The sequence below is a fragment of the Sturnira hondurensis genome, unplaced genomic scaffold (assembly GCF_014824575.4).
Source record: "Sturnira hondurensis isolate 20B ecotype Veracruz unplaced genomic scaffold, ASM1482457v3 Scaffold0014384, whole genome shotgun sequence".
Classification (NCBI taxonomy): Eukaryota; Metazoa; Chordata; class Mammalia; order Chiroptera; family Phyllostomidae; genus Sturnira; species Sturnira hondurensis.
In genome coordinates, this window is record NW_028087015.1 from 12625482 (window position 1) to 12641836 (window position 16355).

At 45.0% G+C, this 16355-nt stretch overlaps 1 protein-coding gene across 2 annotated transcripts in view; it reads right to left on the reverse strand.

Annotated features, from left to right (window-relative positions):
• Nucleotides 1-433: 433 nt before the first annotated feature.
• NSUN2 (NOP2/Sun RNA methyltransferase 2) overlaps nucleotides 434-16355 on the reverse strand; it is a 30558-nt gene continuing 14636 nt past the window's right edge. For both annotated transcript variants that reach the window (XM_037062977.1, XM_037062976.1), the window contains exons 11-20: nucleotides 14997-15070; nucleotides 14315-14445; nucleotides 13842-13938; nucleotides 11068-11252; nucleotides 10627-10719; nucleotides 9702-9837; nucleotides 8905-8985; nucleotides 8434-8572; nucleotides 4127-4166; nucleotides 434-1265 (exon numbers count right to left, since the gene is read on the reverse strand). In XM_037062977.1, coding sequence (XP_036918872.1) covers nucleotides 905-1265; nucleotides 4127-4166; nucleotides 8434-8572; nucleotides 8905-8985; nucleotides 9702-9837; nucleotides 10627-10719; nucleotides 11068-11252; nucleotides 13842-13938; nucleotides 14315-14445; nucleotides 14997-15070 — 1337 coding nt within the window. In that variant the 3' untranslated portion in view covers nucleotides 434-904. The remainder of the gene's footprint in view (nucleotides 1266-4126; nucleotides 4167-8433; nucleotides 8573-8904; nucleotides 8986-9701; nucleotides 9838-10626; nucleotides 10720-11067; nucleotides 11253-13841; nucleotides 13939-14314; nucleotides 14446-14996; nucleotides 15071-16355) is intronic.

Here is a 16355-nt window from a genome sequence, read left to right on the forward strand (position 1 = left end):
TCATAAATTTACTTAAAACATTAAAAGGTTTTTTTGTGTGATTACGTGTCACGACGTGTTTAATGTGTAGCCCAAGACACCAGAAGGTGGACACCACTGCCTAGAGGATACAAGGCAAACACACAGGAAGACCTCCAGGAACTTTCACCCGGAACTACTCACTCGACTCAGGGCAGTCTTCCCGTGAAACCCCTTCCACCGGCAAAGGTACGAATGCTGTGATTCTAACATTTCGACTTCACCCCGAAATAAGTCTGTTCACTCTGCCTCATGAAGGATAGGGTAAGTCAAACACACATACACGTGTATCATGAATAATTCTTTATTTGAATGTTTCAGGGATCCCAAACACCATTTAAAATTAAAATTGCAAAGCATTCCATTCAATAAAAGCACATAATACCCTCATAATGAGTATCACAATTCATGATACAGCTTTTACTCTGACAAAATTTATTTTACCCTTTATTACAAAGGCACAGAAATCATCTGAGACCTCAGATATTTACTCTGCTGCACATTAATGCCACACTGCTATTGTGCAACTTAACAATTATTAAAGCTCAGGGCACAGTTTTCCAATGTCTCATCAGGAGATAAAGACTCTTTCCATAAATAATTAAAAGAAACAGTGGACTTTAAGAGCAATATAGGCGTAACAAAAGGGATGCAGAAACTTCTGCAAGGGCAGTTGTATTTCCTGATCGAAGTGAAGACTTTAACCGTGAAAGTCTACTACCTGCAAGAGGCACCTTGGACCCAGCTGTGCCAAAGAGCAAAGTAAAATGAGCAACTTCTAACAAGCTAAAAAAATACTCTTCATAAGCTCATATGAAAGCAGTACTGAGACCATTCATAGATGCTCCTATCATCCGTCAGTGGCCGGTCTTTAAACACATGTACCTTACAGGTCAGTTCTGGATTCGGTGGTAGACACCAAGGTGTCGACACCGGAGTCTCCCTGGGTCTCCTTGCCGGGCAGAGGGGCCCCAGCCGAGTCACTGCCTGTGTTGGCGGCATCTGGACTGGCAGCCTGTTCTGCTCCCTGGTCAGCATTCACCTCGTCTTCTGGCGGCCCAGAGCTGGCTGCACTCTCATCGCTCTCATCTGTCACAGCAGTCCTCTCTTTCCTCTTTTCTGCCAACACCTCCAGCCCCATCATCCTGAGATAATGCAGCCTTTCGTTCTTGGGCACGAAAGTTCGAATTGAGGCCTTTCCCCGCCACCCGCATAACACAATGGGACACCGCAGGGCATCTGGTTTCCTACAAATGAAATGGCTTTGTGTGAATATCAGAAGTCCTCATAATTGCCCCTAAAATTATACCACTGACCCACTGGGAAGGCATAGTGCGATCAAGTCTGTGATCCTATGAAGGGATTTCTCAAAGGAAGATCAGCTTCCTCCTTCATGCCCTGAGTATTATCAACACCCTCAGCTTGGCCAGTTTTTCCTTCTAAATGCTCACAGTACAATGCCCCCCAAATCTGCAGATTTCACATTTTCAGTGTTACAATTTTTATACATATCTACTCTTCTCAAACTTGAAGGCCTATCTGTGAAGCCTCATCCTATCCATCACCGGACATTTCCACCCCCGTACTTCATGGCCCCTCACACATCGCCCTCCATTTTCACAGATGAACAAACTGAGGCTCCCTGAGGCTGGATAACTTCACCCAAAGTAACAGTGCCAGCAGACCAGGGAACCAAGACTGCGACCCAGGACGGTCGGTCCATGGGTTTTGAGACTCAGTGCTTCACATAATTTGGTCTCAGTGACCTAACTCTTCTTGGTTACACACCCACATAACAGTACGACTCCCCGGGGAACAGGCCTGTTCCCAGCAGGCCTGTTCCCAGCAGGCAGCACTGCCTAGGTGCAAAGCATTCCCGTCTCCCCCAGCCGGCTCAATCCTTTACAGACACGGCCCCTGCTCGCCAGGCAGCATCAACTCTCCTCTCCTGAACAGAGAGGGTAGTTACTGTTTGCATTACTCGTGCACCACTTACCAAGTACTCTGTACATTACTTACTATACGTATAATTCCCTTCAGATGTGACTCTGGTATACTTTTTAGGCTCCTAAAGACTCCATATAATTAAACGTATGTCCCAAACCTACTTGATGCCAGAAATCAATGACGCAGGCTGAGAACAAACATAGAAATCGGGGGGGGGGGGGGGGGCCCTCAAANAGTGCCTCAATTATGTCTTAAAAAAAAAAAAAGAAAAAGAGAAGGGCCTGAACATAAAAAAAAAGGAAACACATTAGCACCTTTTCATTTTCCCTAGGGCAAAGCATGGACAGTAAATTGACAAAAAATGAGAGAAAAACACAAGTTTCCCATCATCCACTTTAACTACTAGAAACCAGCACAAAATATCCTAAGGTTTTCTGTGTGAGCCGCATAGTACCACGATTTTCAAATGACCATTTCTAGGTCACTGCCCCAGTGGTTTTGGAAACCCTCACATTCCTGAGACACTGGCAGTCCTTCCTTGCTTTCCGGTCAGCAGGAAGCACGCCCAACACCTCCCACTTTAAAGCTTCTCTGGACCCGGGCACTCCCCCAGGAAGCCCCACGCACTATGCTTCACAGCAAGGATCTCAAAATGAGCTCTCCGCTGTGCTGTCCCGGGCGCCACGCCCACTCCCACTGCCATCACCCAGCCAATGCCAAGAGCCTTCACCAGGAACACCCTCTTCCCTCCCAGCGGAGCTCCCACGGCCCCCTTTCCCCTGGCTTCTGCAGTGTTCTCTCTCCTGCTTCACCTCCCACCTCCCCGGCAGCTCCCATGTACTGCTCCTCTAGGGCTGACACATTCCAGGGCGACATCCTACAGACCCTTCCCTTCTCCACCTGTAACAGCTTCCTCAGTTACCCCACCAAGGCGCATGGCTTCACACAGGACCCACCCACTCATGAATCCCAAAGGCCTGTATCAGAACGTCCTCTCCCCTCAACTCCAGAAACTGCCATCAGGCGGCCTACTCAAGTCTCTCTGATGTCCATGCCAGCAATTCAAATTCCTAAGTTCCTGCTTCCCTCACTTCCCTCTTTAGATGGCAACTACTCAACACAAACACCCAAAAGGCAACACTGAGCGCTCCTGTCCCTTCCCTGCCCACAACCCGTTTCATTGCATCTTCTCCAGAAAGGACCCCCGAACACCACTCTGCCCGTTTCCCCGCCGTCCTCCTCTTGCCCCACACCCCTTGCCTCCCACCCACCCAAACACAGACTGCTCTTCACCGCACCCAGAGACTGTGTGAAATCTGAAGTTGCGTCGGCCTGTCAGACTGTGCAGGGTGCTTGGCCTGCTCTCCTCCAGGCTCCACAGACTGCCTCCCAGCTCTTTCTGCCTCAAGTCTGTGCTTCTCAGCTTCAGTCTCACCTTTCAGACTTAGGTTTAATGCTACCTTCCCAGACAACCTGCCATGGCTCCACCTAAACCCTTCCCCAAATTCTTCTGTAGTCTGTACTACTGCATTTTACTTCCTCCTCCCAGAAAGTGTTTAATCTCACAAAGACCAGACTCCTGGGAGCAAATGCCGATTCTGCCATGCACTAGCTGAGGCATTGTGGGCACCCACCGGAGTTATCTGTCCCATTTCTGCAAAGTACTGACAGTCGGGGACCTACTCCTTGCAGTATTCCTGTCAGAGACTGGTGGTTACATGAAAACAGGGCTGGTCAATCGGTGGCTGTCAGTGTGAGCCACAGGGACCCCCACACCCCACCCTAGAAGACTGCCTGATGCCTAACCTGTAATTCACAGTGAACCAACAGAGACAGTTCTCAACCTCTCTTAACTGTTCAATCTTTACATTTATTCTGTTTAAGACAGACATTAGAATTAGATTCTAAAGCACAGAAAAAACATACTATGCATTTTATTTTTAATAAAACTAAATTTGGCCTGAGCTGAATGTCCTACTAAAAAATTATCTTCATGGTGATACACAAGACTGGTATTTCAGTTCTAAATTTCCCCAAAACTGTTTTCAGGGAGCATTAATAAAATAATAAGGCTCCTAAGGTCACCACCACCCCTGCGCCCCATGCCCTCCCCTCCCCGGCAAGAACGCTATGGCCCAATGGCAAGAGCACCCTCACTTACGTAGGGTCTGGCTCATACTTCAGGACGACGCTCCCCTTGGCTAGAAGAAAAACAGATAAGCATTGGCCAAGCTTTCTGGTCAGTGAACACCTCCGTTGAACAAATTTATTTGCCCAGAACTGTGGCAAGAGAGCAACACATAATCTATACTCTTTGATTCAAGGATCTTGATGGAGAAAGACCTTTCTAAAAACATGAAGCCACCAGCCAGGCAAGCACCAAGCAGGGCCATCGGGACAGCGTGGTTCAGGACTACATGGGAGAGGACCGGGTCAGAACATCAGGGATTTAGGCAAAGCTACTCAACCAGTCTCTCTCAGCACAGGGAGGTGGGAACTAGCCAGAAATAGCACATAAAAAATGTCAAAAATTACACCACAATTGCCTACATGTAGGTTAAAAAAAACAGAAACAAGAATAATCAGTTCCTTTATCCCTTAGAATAATCTCTACTTTAAACTGAGGTTATGCCTGAGAAAAGAGGAGATGGACCCAAAACAGTATGTGTCACGTTCCCTGGGTCTCCAGACATTAAACAACCACAATAGCTAATTTGTTGTCTTCATCAAAGTGAGCCAGAAATATCAAACAATGATGTAAAAACTGGTAAGAATGAAGGTAAAGAGATTAGGCAAATTAAAAAAAAACTCCCAGATAGGCAACAGTATGGGGATTACTACAGGAAAAAGGGGTGGGTGAGGGGCAAAGAGATCAATGGTAACGAGGGAATCTGACTTGCAGTGGTTAATGCACAATATACAGATGATTACAGAGCTGTACACCTAAAAACCTATGTAATTTTATTAACCAACACCGCCCAAATAAACTCAATAAATAATTGGGTAAAAAAGTTTTTAAAACTTTATTTTGTTGATGATGCTACTAGTCATTGTCCTGACTTTCCCCCTTTGCTGGCCTCCACCTAGCACTCCTCACTCCCTGAGGCAACCCCCCACCAATGTTCATGTCCACGGGTCATGTGTGTAAGTTCTTCCTTATTTCCTATACAGATCTTTACATCCCCACGGCTATTCTGCAACTATCTATTGTACTTCTTAATCCCCTCACCTCTTCACTAATTCCCTGATACCTACCTCCCATCTGGCCACCAACAAAATGCTCTCTGTGTCCATGATTCTGTCTTTGGTCTTGTTTGGTTAGTTTGCTTTTTAGACTCAATTGTTGATAGATTTTTACTTTTTGCCATTTTATTATTTATAGGGAGAGGGAGAGAAGCATCAATGTGTGGTTCCCTCTCACAGGTGCTCCCAACTGGGAACCTGGCCAGCAACCCAGGCATACGCCCTGACTGGGAATCGACCTGGCAACCTTTTGCTTCACTGGGCTGTGTTCAATCTGAGCTACAGCAGCCAGAGCTAGTCTTTTTTAAAAAATAAATTCCTTTAATACTTCATGTAATAATGGTATTTTGACAATGAACTCCTTTAGTTTTTGCTGGTCTAGGGAGCTTCATATCTGCCCTTCAATTCTAAATGATAGCTTTGTTGAGTAGAGAAATCTTGGCTCTAGGTCCCTGCTTTTCAAGACTTTGAGTGTTTCTTGCTAATCCCTTCTGGCCTGCAAAGTTTGAGAATCAGCAGAGTCTTATGGAAACTCCCCTGTAGATAACTAAATTTTCTCTTGCTGCTTTTAAGATCCTCTTTACCTTTAACCTTTGAGCTTTTAATTATGATGTGTCTTGGTGTGGGTCTCTTTGCATTCATATTGTTTAGGACCCTTCACCAAATTACGAAAGTTTCATTATTTTTTCTAACAGATTTCCAATTTCTTGCTCTTTTTCTTCTCCTTCGGGCACCCCCGTGATGCGAATGTTGGACCTCTGGAGGGTGTCCTAGAGGCAGGCTGCTTATACTATTCTCATTTTTTGGTTTTTTTTCCTTGTTCTGATTTTTTCCTTTCCTTATGTTCCAAATCACCTTTTGAACCTTGGCTTCAACCACCCCACTGTTGATTCCCTATAAATAATTTCAATTAGTATATCCTGTTTCTGACTGAATCTTTTTTATGTTGCTGAGGTCCTTACTAAGTTCCTTGAGCACCCTTATAGCCAATGTTTCCAACTCTGCATCTGATAGACTGTTCATCTCCGTTTTACTTAGCTCTTTCCCTGCCGTTTTGATGTGTTTTTTCATTTGGGCCACTCTTTTGTCTCATTTTGGCAGCTTCTCTATTTCTGTCTATTAGGTAGAGCTGCTTTGACACCATGGCTTGGTAGTGCAGCCTTATTTATAATTTAGTAGGTGCCTATAATGCTCTGTTGCATAGCCTCCCCTATCACCCAAACTAGGTATTTTGTGTGGACTAAGTATACCCTCCTCTAGTGAGCCTTGGTTGCTGTCCACAGATCAACGGGAGGGATTTACCGGGGCCAGTCAGCTGCAAGCATTGGCTGTTTACCACCAACCTCCACCCTCCTTGGAGGATCAGCTGTGCAGGTGTGAAATGGCGGTGCTTTGACACCGTCTGTGGCTGTCTACTGGTTGTGCTGGCCCTGGGGTTTCCTGGATGACGGAGGCCAAGGTCAGCCCTGACCTGTTTTGCCTACAGCCACCCTTCCTGAACGATAAGGCATTCTGGGATGGCTGCTGCTTGTGCTGGGCTTATAACTTAGCAGGCAAGCCAAGCTGTGAACCAGTGCAGTGCCTGGGTCTCGCTGAGGCCAAGATGTTGCTTATTCGAAAGGACTTAAGAAGTTGGGAAGCATGACCCAAGGCCAGTCATTCATATGGAAAAACTCTTTCAGTGGTTTAGGAAATGAGAAATGAGGGGTCTGGGTGGGACCTTAATTGGGAATCTCCAAGCAGAACAGAGAGAGAGTCCAGTCTCATGTTCTCTTCCTTATTCACTAAATCTTTGTATAAATTCATCAGAGTGGGCACTTAACACTGTCTTGTGGATAACTACCCCTTTAAATACATTTGTAAAACTGCCTCTTCAAACATCTCTAAAGCAGTGTTCTCAACTCCTGGTCCATGGAATAGCTGTTTAGGGACAGGCCTGCAAGTTGTGTGGGGCAGAGTCTCTGGGGAACTCCAAGGTAGGTCAGCGTTAGTCAGGTTGATGGAGTCTCAGATACGGCACCAGCTTGCCAATCTGTTGGGAGAGGGTTTAGAAAGGCACAATAGCCTCTGCTTGCCTTGATACCAGACACTTCAGTTTCTCCTTGTAGGGCACCTGCGCCTTTCCAGCCGCTACCCTAGTGCTGCAGCTCAGAGCATGTGAGTCTGAGTAGATGAGTCCATGTATGGGTTCTTTAAAAGGAACTGCTTGGGACTCCAGAAGTTTCTTCTACTGACAACCCTCACTAGTGTTTGCAGCCAGAAGTTTTGGGGACTTATCTTCCTGGCACTGGAACCTTGGGCTGTGGGGCCTGCTGCGGGGCTGGGACCCCTCACTCCTTAGATAACTCTTCCAAATTTTTATCCACCACACATGGGTGAGGGACCAGCCTGTTCCCCATCTGCGCCCCTCCTACCAGTCTCAATGGATGTGGTTTTTTAATTCTGTAGCTGTCAGACTTCCATTCAACTTGAACTTTTGATGGCTCTGAGTGATGATTATTCTGTATTTTAGTTTTAATTTTGATGTGGTTGTGCAAGGAGGCAAGCTATGTCTGCCTATGCCACCATCTTGACCAAAAGTAAGAAAACCAGCATTCTTGGTAGAATTATTTTGTTCTTAGATGAAAACATCACTAGAATAATTTGAAGTGGAGATTTATGAAATATAAAATCAACAATATGACCAAGAATCTATCTGGATTAGACTCTCTCTTTGCTGGCTGGCAAATCCATTGCAACTGCTGGCAAGGCCGCATAGGTGCTGCACCTTCTGCTTTAGCAGGATTGATTAAAATGCCAAACCACCCAACCACCTCTGCTAGCTGGGGTCCTGCACCTCATAATGCAAGCAAACTCAAGCCCCTTGCTTTCTTTACGTCCACGCACGTCCCTTCCCTGGCTGGCTGCTCAGTGGTGGACAGAGGAAATGGAGCTCTTGACGGGATGGCTGGCCAGGCCCTAACACCTGCTGACCACTGGTGGCAGCTGGGAGACACAGGGTCTCTACCAGGGCCTGGGTAGTAGGGCAACCCTAGGAGTGCCTCCGACCCTCAGAACACTGAAAGATAATTTATGCCTCCGCAAACCCTCTGGAAACTGACAGTCAATAAACGAAAGCCACGAGGTACTGAACACAAGGTTGAGGAAGGTCCCCTAAGAGGGAACACCCACAGCTGCACTCTCTGTAAGAACGAGCCATGCCTCTGGGCGAGTCAAACTGCTTACCCAGGTCCTTGGCTTGGCTATAAGTCTCATTACTAAGTTTCCTAAAAAATGGATTTTCCTGGGTTAACAGAATTTTAACATCTTCCAGTGATACATTGATAATTCTTGAGTTAATAAATGGATACAATGTATAGATTCCCTGTGGGAACAAAGAAAGGTCACAGTTAGGAATTGTAAAGTGCCCCTGCCCTTGGGGCCTTTCCAATCCCCATGTCCAGCCCTCACCCAAACACAGCCCCCAGGCAGGTGCAGCACCCCGCCTGGAACCTATAATAATCTGCAAGCAAATACTCCCCGAGCAGAAAATCAGCCTTGGAGTACTCAACAATGGAGAGGGCCAAAGGGCTGGCAGGTGCCAGGCCAGCTCTGAGCTGTCCAGACGTGTCGGGCTGGCTCGGACGCTCCTACGTGCGCCCAGCTACTGCCCATTTATTTGTGGCTGGTGCGATCCACGTCTGTTCCCCAAATTACCTCTTGTGCTAACCGGAAAGCACAGTCAAACTCTTCTCCGCTGTTGTTTCGACACCAGACTTTTATCCCGGTGTTAATAACCTACAAGGGAAAAAAATAAAGTCAGGATAAACAATTAAAATAATCCCTTCTACTTTGAGGAGGCTGAGTTGTAACTGATGAAAAGAAGGAAAAGAGAAATGGAAAACCTCTGAAAAGTCATCTGACTAAAACTGGGGTTAACAGCAGTTCTCAAAGCCCAACTGATCCTCTTTTCAAATGGCTTTGGTTGATGTGGCTTATACTGACTAATAACGTGAAACCAGCCATCTTTGAAAATACAAGAATATGCCAGCACATTCCACAGACTGTCAGGAGCAAGGACGCTGTCGCCCAGGAAACCACTGTGGACACCCAATATAGAGATAATGTTCTAGTACGGTCACGAAAATACTCTGACCTCATGGACCTCCAGGTAACACAGGCAAAAGGGAAAACAATAAAGCAAATGAAAACAGGGCCTTAAAATAGGAAAACTGTATAGCGAATGGAAATGACAAACAACACGGAGCCGCAGCAGCAGCACCCAACGCCTGCAAACCCACAGCACCTTCCTCCTATGATACAAACAGTGGGAGGGACAGTGGGACAGAAGGGACACAGGCCACACAGCATGGGCCTGCTAAGGGTTCTGACAGCACACAGCAGGCTCAGGGACCTCACAGCCCACACCAGACACCACGCCAGGATCTGTTTCTTCCAGGGAAACCTGAGCAGGGGCCCTGTATTATGCATTAGTCCCCAGCTATGACCTATACCTTCATCCTCTCACTATTGTTCAGCAGCACGTTTCTCAGCTCCTTGGAAACCATGTAGAGTTGCCTTTTCTTCCCTTCTGTAGTTCGAGTTAATAAATTCATCCTTGGGAATGAAGGAGCTAGAGCATAGAATTTCCTATAAATAGGACCAAGGTGTTTGTAAGAGTACATACAGTTCAAAACTTAACAGACTGTCTTTAAGCACCCCATTCTTTCCTACAGAACCACGTTTCTCAAACTCAGGATGGTTTAAGGGCACTCGACCTCTAAGCTCAGTCTATTTCACATGAAACCTCCAGCAATGTTTACTGAAGGCACAGCCAGATCAGGGCCCTACACTAACGTGGGCAACTTCTCCCCGCCAATGGCGACTCCGTGGACAAGGACTTGAGAACACTGCCTTGGAGATGTTTGAAGAGGCAGGTTTACAAACGTATTAAAAGAGCTAGTTATCCACAAGACAATGTTAAGTGCCCACTGTGATGAATACATACAAAGATTTAATGAATAAGGAAGAGAACATGAGACTGGACTCTCTCCCTGTTCTGCCTGGAGATTCCCAATTAAGGTCCCACCCAGACCCCTTACTTCTCATTTCCTAAACCAGAACCGAGTAACACAGCTCTGTCCATTTATCTTATACTCAACTAAGTAAGTGATACTCAGGATCAGAGTCCAGAGCTGTTCCACCTCTTTACCAACGTCTTTATCTTTGTGCAGCTTATTCTGTCTGATCACTGCTCACTTTAAATTGAAGGGTTCAGAAAACACACTCCAAAGTTTCACCCAGCTCTAACATTCAGTTAAAGAGGAAAAATGCTATACAGAGCTAAATAAAAAACGATGGTTAAATGTGACCAGTTATGCTTTTATAATCCTACAGGAAATTCCTTCAAAGAATTAAAAAGGCTGAATTAATCCTTACTGAATAGGTGGAAATAAAGGGTCATCTTCAGGAATAAACACAAATGGATCTTCTTTAAATCCAAATAACTTCATTTTCTTCGATGGAGGAGGACTAAGAAGGAATTGGGATGGAATCAATCAGTCTGGAATCTGAGGAATATTGCTAATTACCCACAGCACACTCTTCCCTACCCATTCATCCCTCACCCCAACTCTGCGCATCACGGGGTTTTTAATATATGTAGCCTCTTCAGGCCTTAAACCTTTCTCTTCAGACAACAGACTGCAGCACTCACACCACAAGTTCATTAACACTGAACCGAGTACTTTGCCCGCGAAAGGTGTTTTCACACTGCCTGATGGAAAACCACTGCAGGCAAGGCTCTGGGGTCCCAGGCCATCTGCACTGCCGGAAAGACATAGAATGTTGTTATGCTCAAGATATAACTGTGCTTCTTACCCACACACGCCATCTTTCTTATTTCCATTTTTCTCTAAATCCTCAGTCCTTTCTGCTGATTCTGCGTCGCCAATTCCAGTAACCAGCTTCCTTTCTAGTTCTGAGGGACTTGCAGCTTTCTCTCCCGTGGGACCTGCAGGGCTGGACTGCACCGGGTCTCTCGGCTTTGCAGACTCCCCCTGCAGCTGCCAGAGGGAATAACAAGTCCATTTACACTCAAAGCATAAGCTGCTTTGCATTGCTACCAACAATAAGAAAAAAAATGAGAACACTGAGCTCACAAAATCAATCTTAACAAATTTTCTATAGCACTTAATATATAAAAGACAACAGAACTTTTCAAAAGCAGTATTTTAAATATTCTTGCTACTATATATAGAATTCATGGACACTGTTTCTTTGAAGTTAAAATCAATTCTACTGTAACCCTATAAAACGCATAGACAGCTGGCGGACAATGCCAGCTTGTCTTTGAATGCTATTGGCATCCACTCTTGCACAATGAGGCATGCAAATGAGTCAACACCATCCCTAAAATTGTAAGAAGGGCTGAAAAGACAAGTACGGGAATAAGCACAACATAGGAAAAGACAGTAGTAACACAGTTCCAGGGGACCCAGAAAAACTGCTGTGGAGATTAGAGGACTGTGCCTCCAGGAACCAAGAAAATACCAGTCGAATAATAAACTGGGGCAATGGTACAAATGTGGTTTTGAGGAGCAAAATTTTATATACTTTTTATGATATAAAATCTTATATAAAAATTATTTTAAATTACATGTCCTTTCTAATGAACTTCCAAGACCAGTAAGAGCAGTAATTCCCAGATCCTATGAAGTGAGTTTACAAATTGGACAACTGAGCACAGAGAAGTTAAGCGTGTCTCCCAGTTCACAAAGCTGTCAAGGGGATGTGCTTGTGAGATTCTAAAGCTATCAACAATATCCAACACTACCTCCTAAAGAATAATTTATTTAAATGTACAAAATAGCAAAAACTAAAAACCACCATCTAAAACCTCTTGACAAGGCCAGCAATGGAATTTGTCTTTTCCTGTCCCCTTCTCTGCTTCCTGAAATGCTGCCCTCTTTTTCAGAGTCCATCTCAAATGTCCCTTTCTCCAGGAAGCTTTCTTTTTTCCATCACAATAATTTAATCTTGCCTCCTGCAAAATACCAGCAGCACTGTCTCAATGTGGCTGTTCCCTGACTCAAATTCTGGATCAGAGTCTACATGCCTTTACCTCCACTAGATTCCAGCATCCTGAAGACGAAGAATCTCAGAATGGGCCTAGCAGAACAGGCAACCAAGTTATACTTACTCAACAAAAAGAGTAACAAACTGATATAATGATAGAAAAGTAGAACAGTAATATTTAAATAACATGTAGTTGTTCTAAAAAGCATGATTTGCCACATCAAAGGAGGCAAATTAAGGAAAAGTTCAAAACCCACTTACATAGGTGCTCATGTGACAAAGTATCAACATAACCCCAAAGCCAAGTGAATCTCAAGTATGCTTGTATATAACTGGCTCGCAGCCTGCGCAGTATGGTACAGTAGCCACCAGCCACGTGCTTTCTGACCCTGCAAAGGTGACTAGGTATGTGAAGGTGTATCCTAGAGTGTAAAATTGATGCTAATTTTTAAAAACAGTATGGAAGCATATAAAATATCTCAGTAACTTATTCTGATTACATGGAAATAACATTTAAAGTATACTGGGGTAAAAAAAACCTTTTACTGTTCTTCTTTTACTTTGTAAATATGGCTGCAAATAACCTCAAATCACCCATGTCTGCGGCTTCATTTGCCGGCAGTGCTCTGAGCAGCCACAGCTCTGCCCCTGACCAGGGAAGTCAGGGATCGACTATAGTCAAGAATACCACGTAGAGACTTTCCCTCTCTAAGGGAAGCACTCTCCAGCCTAACACCAACACCATGGTGACTGCCCAGAAAAGCCAGTGCCAATTCTGGGCCAGTTTGAGGCTGTGCACTCGTATGTATAGCTCAATTAGTTATATCCCAGAAAATGTTTACTTACTATTTTTCCAAAGTCGAAGCATTATTTGTCCTAATTTTTAAGCATGCATCTGAAAGAAACACAGACCTTCAGACTGTGACTCTGGGCCACGTTCTATGATTACGGAAGGCTGATGTACACACTAACAAAACGACACCACGTTGACGAGAGGACAGCACACGTTAAAGCACAACTTTGTGTCGAGTTTTGAAAAGCAGCCCTTTTCTCAACTGCTGTGCTCCACGGCCGCCTTATAGTGACCCAGGAGGGAGCTTAGATTCATCACAACAGATCAGGGTTTATTCGTTTCCTTTCAGCTGGATTTGGACAAATTCTGCAATTGTCCCTCACGGCCAAGGTGAAGACAGGTTTGACATTAGCAGAGTTCCATCACCCTGGAGTAGGCTAAACTGAACCAACCCACAGAGAACTGGCATCCAGAGCCAGTGCGGGAGGTCAGGGGAGGTTCTTATTTTGAGCCACAGAACAGTCTTTATGTCTTTTCAACTCTTATCAATAAACTAGGGATGAGATGTGGAAGAAATGCATTCTCCCAAGTCTACCTTTTCCAATCACCTATCTAAGAAATTGATTTTTGTTTGGAAAACAAAAATTTAAATGAATCCCTACACATACCAGCAGGCTCAGCCACCCTCCACCCCGCCAAAAAGTTCCACTGACCTCTGTCAGCTTCTGCTTTTAATGCACAAAGAGATCACATGTTATGCTGTGGTGTTTTGGAAGATGTTTACCTTTGGTGGACGCTTATTCCATGGCATTGAAGACTTTTTCACTAATACTGCCACAAAGAACCCTCCAGTATTTTGATGATGTGGTAATATTCTAAGACTAAAAAAAACACAATTCTCACTTTTTAACTGATCCAAAATACATTCTTTTAGTATTAAATATTAAGACAAATACTACAAAGCCGACCTGTGACAGAGAAGTCATGTCTTGTAAGTATTCACACAGCCCTCATTCAGGAAATGGCCAATGTGTGATGTGTAGAAAGTTAATGCAGTATCCAGTGTATTAACATTAGGTTCTAACCACCTTCATTATTCACAAAGGCTTGACGCCAGCAGCTAGCAAGTAAGAAGTTCTCACGTGCTGAAAAGTTCACATACCTGAGGTCAGCCACGGGCACAGCCCAGGCCTCGCAGGAGTGCCCCAGGGCCCAACCTCCCCACCATCCCCTAACTGGGAGAGTTCCTACACTCACCACCGCTCTAGACGCAGCGCCTGTAACTTCTCCGGGTCCTTCGGTGGGAACATGGTCGGCCGAATCTGGGTGTGCCTGCTGCGAGGAACCTCGTCCCACTCTGCAAACCACTGTCCATCTTTCGTCATCACCTGCCAGGCAAGAGGAGAAGATTCTAAATCACTACTAATAAGAAAGATCACAGGGTGCCAGCGTATAGGGTCCTAAACACGATCAATGGCGATTCTCATTTCTCTCCAAAGGGAGGACAACTATTTGCAAAGACAAAAATTCCATAAAACAGAACAGTTATTTTATAAAGCATTTTCCACTTGGGAATTTTAAAAAAAGCCTCAGATTGTTTCTAGTTTAAAACTAAAAAATTACTTCTTTCATATTAGAAATGGAGATTGAATCCCAGCCAATAAAAAAAATAAAGCAAAGCTGTAGTTATATAGATGAGAATAAGCAAAGCTGATGTCTAATTGGACAACAAAGTGAGGAAAAAGTGTTTCACTGCCAGAGAAAAACACTTGTATAATCATACCATTTAATGTGTATAATTTTGACACTGATTTTAAACTTCATAACCAAATGCAGTAGTAGTCAAGTTACCCAAATGTGGATGCTTTAAAACCTTCACAACAGCCAGGTAAGAAGTTGTTCCTGCTCTTTCGAGCCAGGGTCCTCACAGAAATCTTACCTTCCACTGTGTGAGTCCAGGCATCCACTTCAGGCCTGGCAATTCAGAAGACACATCAGCAAGCTCCAAAGCCCCTGTGCACCAAAAATTAAAATAAAATAAAAATCTTTTTCCACAACATGCCTAAGAAAGAAGTAAGGTGCCAAAGATCCCATACTACGCTATTCTATATACCGGAAATGTCTGAGGAGGGAAGAACCATACAAACAGAAGGCACACTCCTGGCTCCCGGTGAGGGTAGGAACAAGGAATAACTGCCAAAGGGCAGAGGGTTCTGCTTGGGGTGAAGAGAATGGTCTAACATTGGACTGTGGTAAGGGCTCTGCGCAGTTTGGTAAGTCTACAAAGAAATCACTGAACTGCACACCTAAACAAGTGAATGTCACAGTGCTGCCCGGAGCTCACTCAAGCTTCCGGAGCAGGAGGACTTGCAGAGTCCTGGGATGAGTCAAGTCTGACGCCACGACCAAAATCACCTCGAAGGCAACACCAGGCTGGAACTCAGAAGTCTGCTCCTGGTTTTTGAAACATGCCAGTCTTTTCCATGCCTTTATGGCTAACAAACATCCCAGAACTAAAAAGTAACATTTTAAAGCAAACTATGGGAATTTTTAAACATTCTGTTTTAGGCCCAAGTTAGTTTCTAATACTGCCCATCAGGAGAACAGTCTGGTTTTTAAAACAACATGTTGACAGCGGCAGTATTATCCAAAGCTGTGGGATGGGCCAGGAAACACCAACAAAACCCCAGGGAAGCCACGAAACCCCACAGACAATGACAAAATCAAAGTAAGAGACTCCACAAGAGGGGACCTAGCAGTGTGACACCTTTGGCAAAAACTGACCTCCACTAGCATATCTGAGCAATCCCACTTTCAAAAGTGAACACCAAGTAGTGTTTCCAGAACCTGGTTTTGTCAAATACCGCTCAGCATGCCTTCCTGCCAGCATGTGGACCAGAAGCTGCCAACAATGGCCTAGTGTTCACAGACTGAATCTTCATCACCAGTCGCCATTCTTTCAGCTACGTCTCCGGGCACTTCCAGGTGGGGATCACACCCCGTGCAGGCACAATCCCCAGCAACTGTCGAGCATAAAGCTCAGCAGAAGTCTGTGCTCCTGTGAAGCCATGTCTGCACAGGGAGCCCGTGACCGCACACTGAGACGAAGGGTCTACAGGGGTCTCAAACAACTGCATGCAGAATGGTGCCTGTGAAAGCAAAATCGAGACCGGAAACCCACCTGCCCAGCGGGAAATAATCACCCAGTAGGACGCCCAGTTCATTTACTACTCAATTACATCACCCATAATCCTTCTTTTCACATGCCTTCTGAGATAAAGTACCACCAAAACTGTGA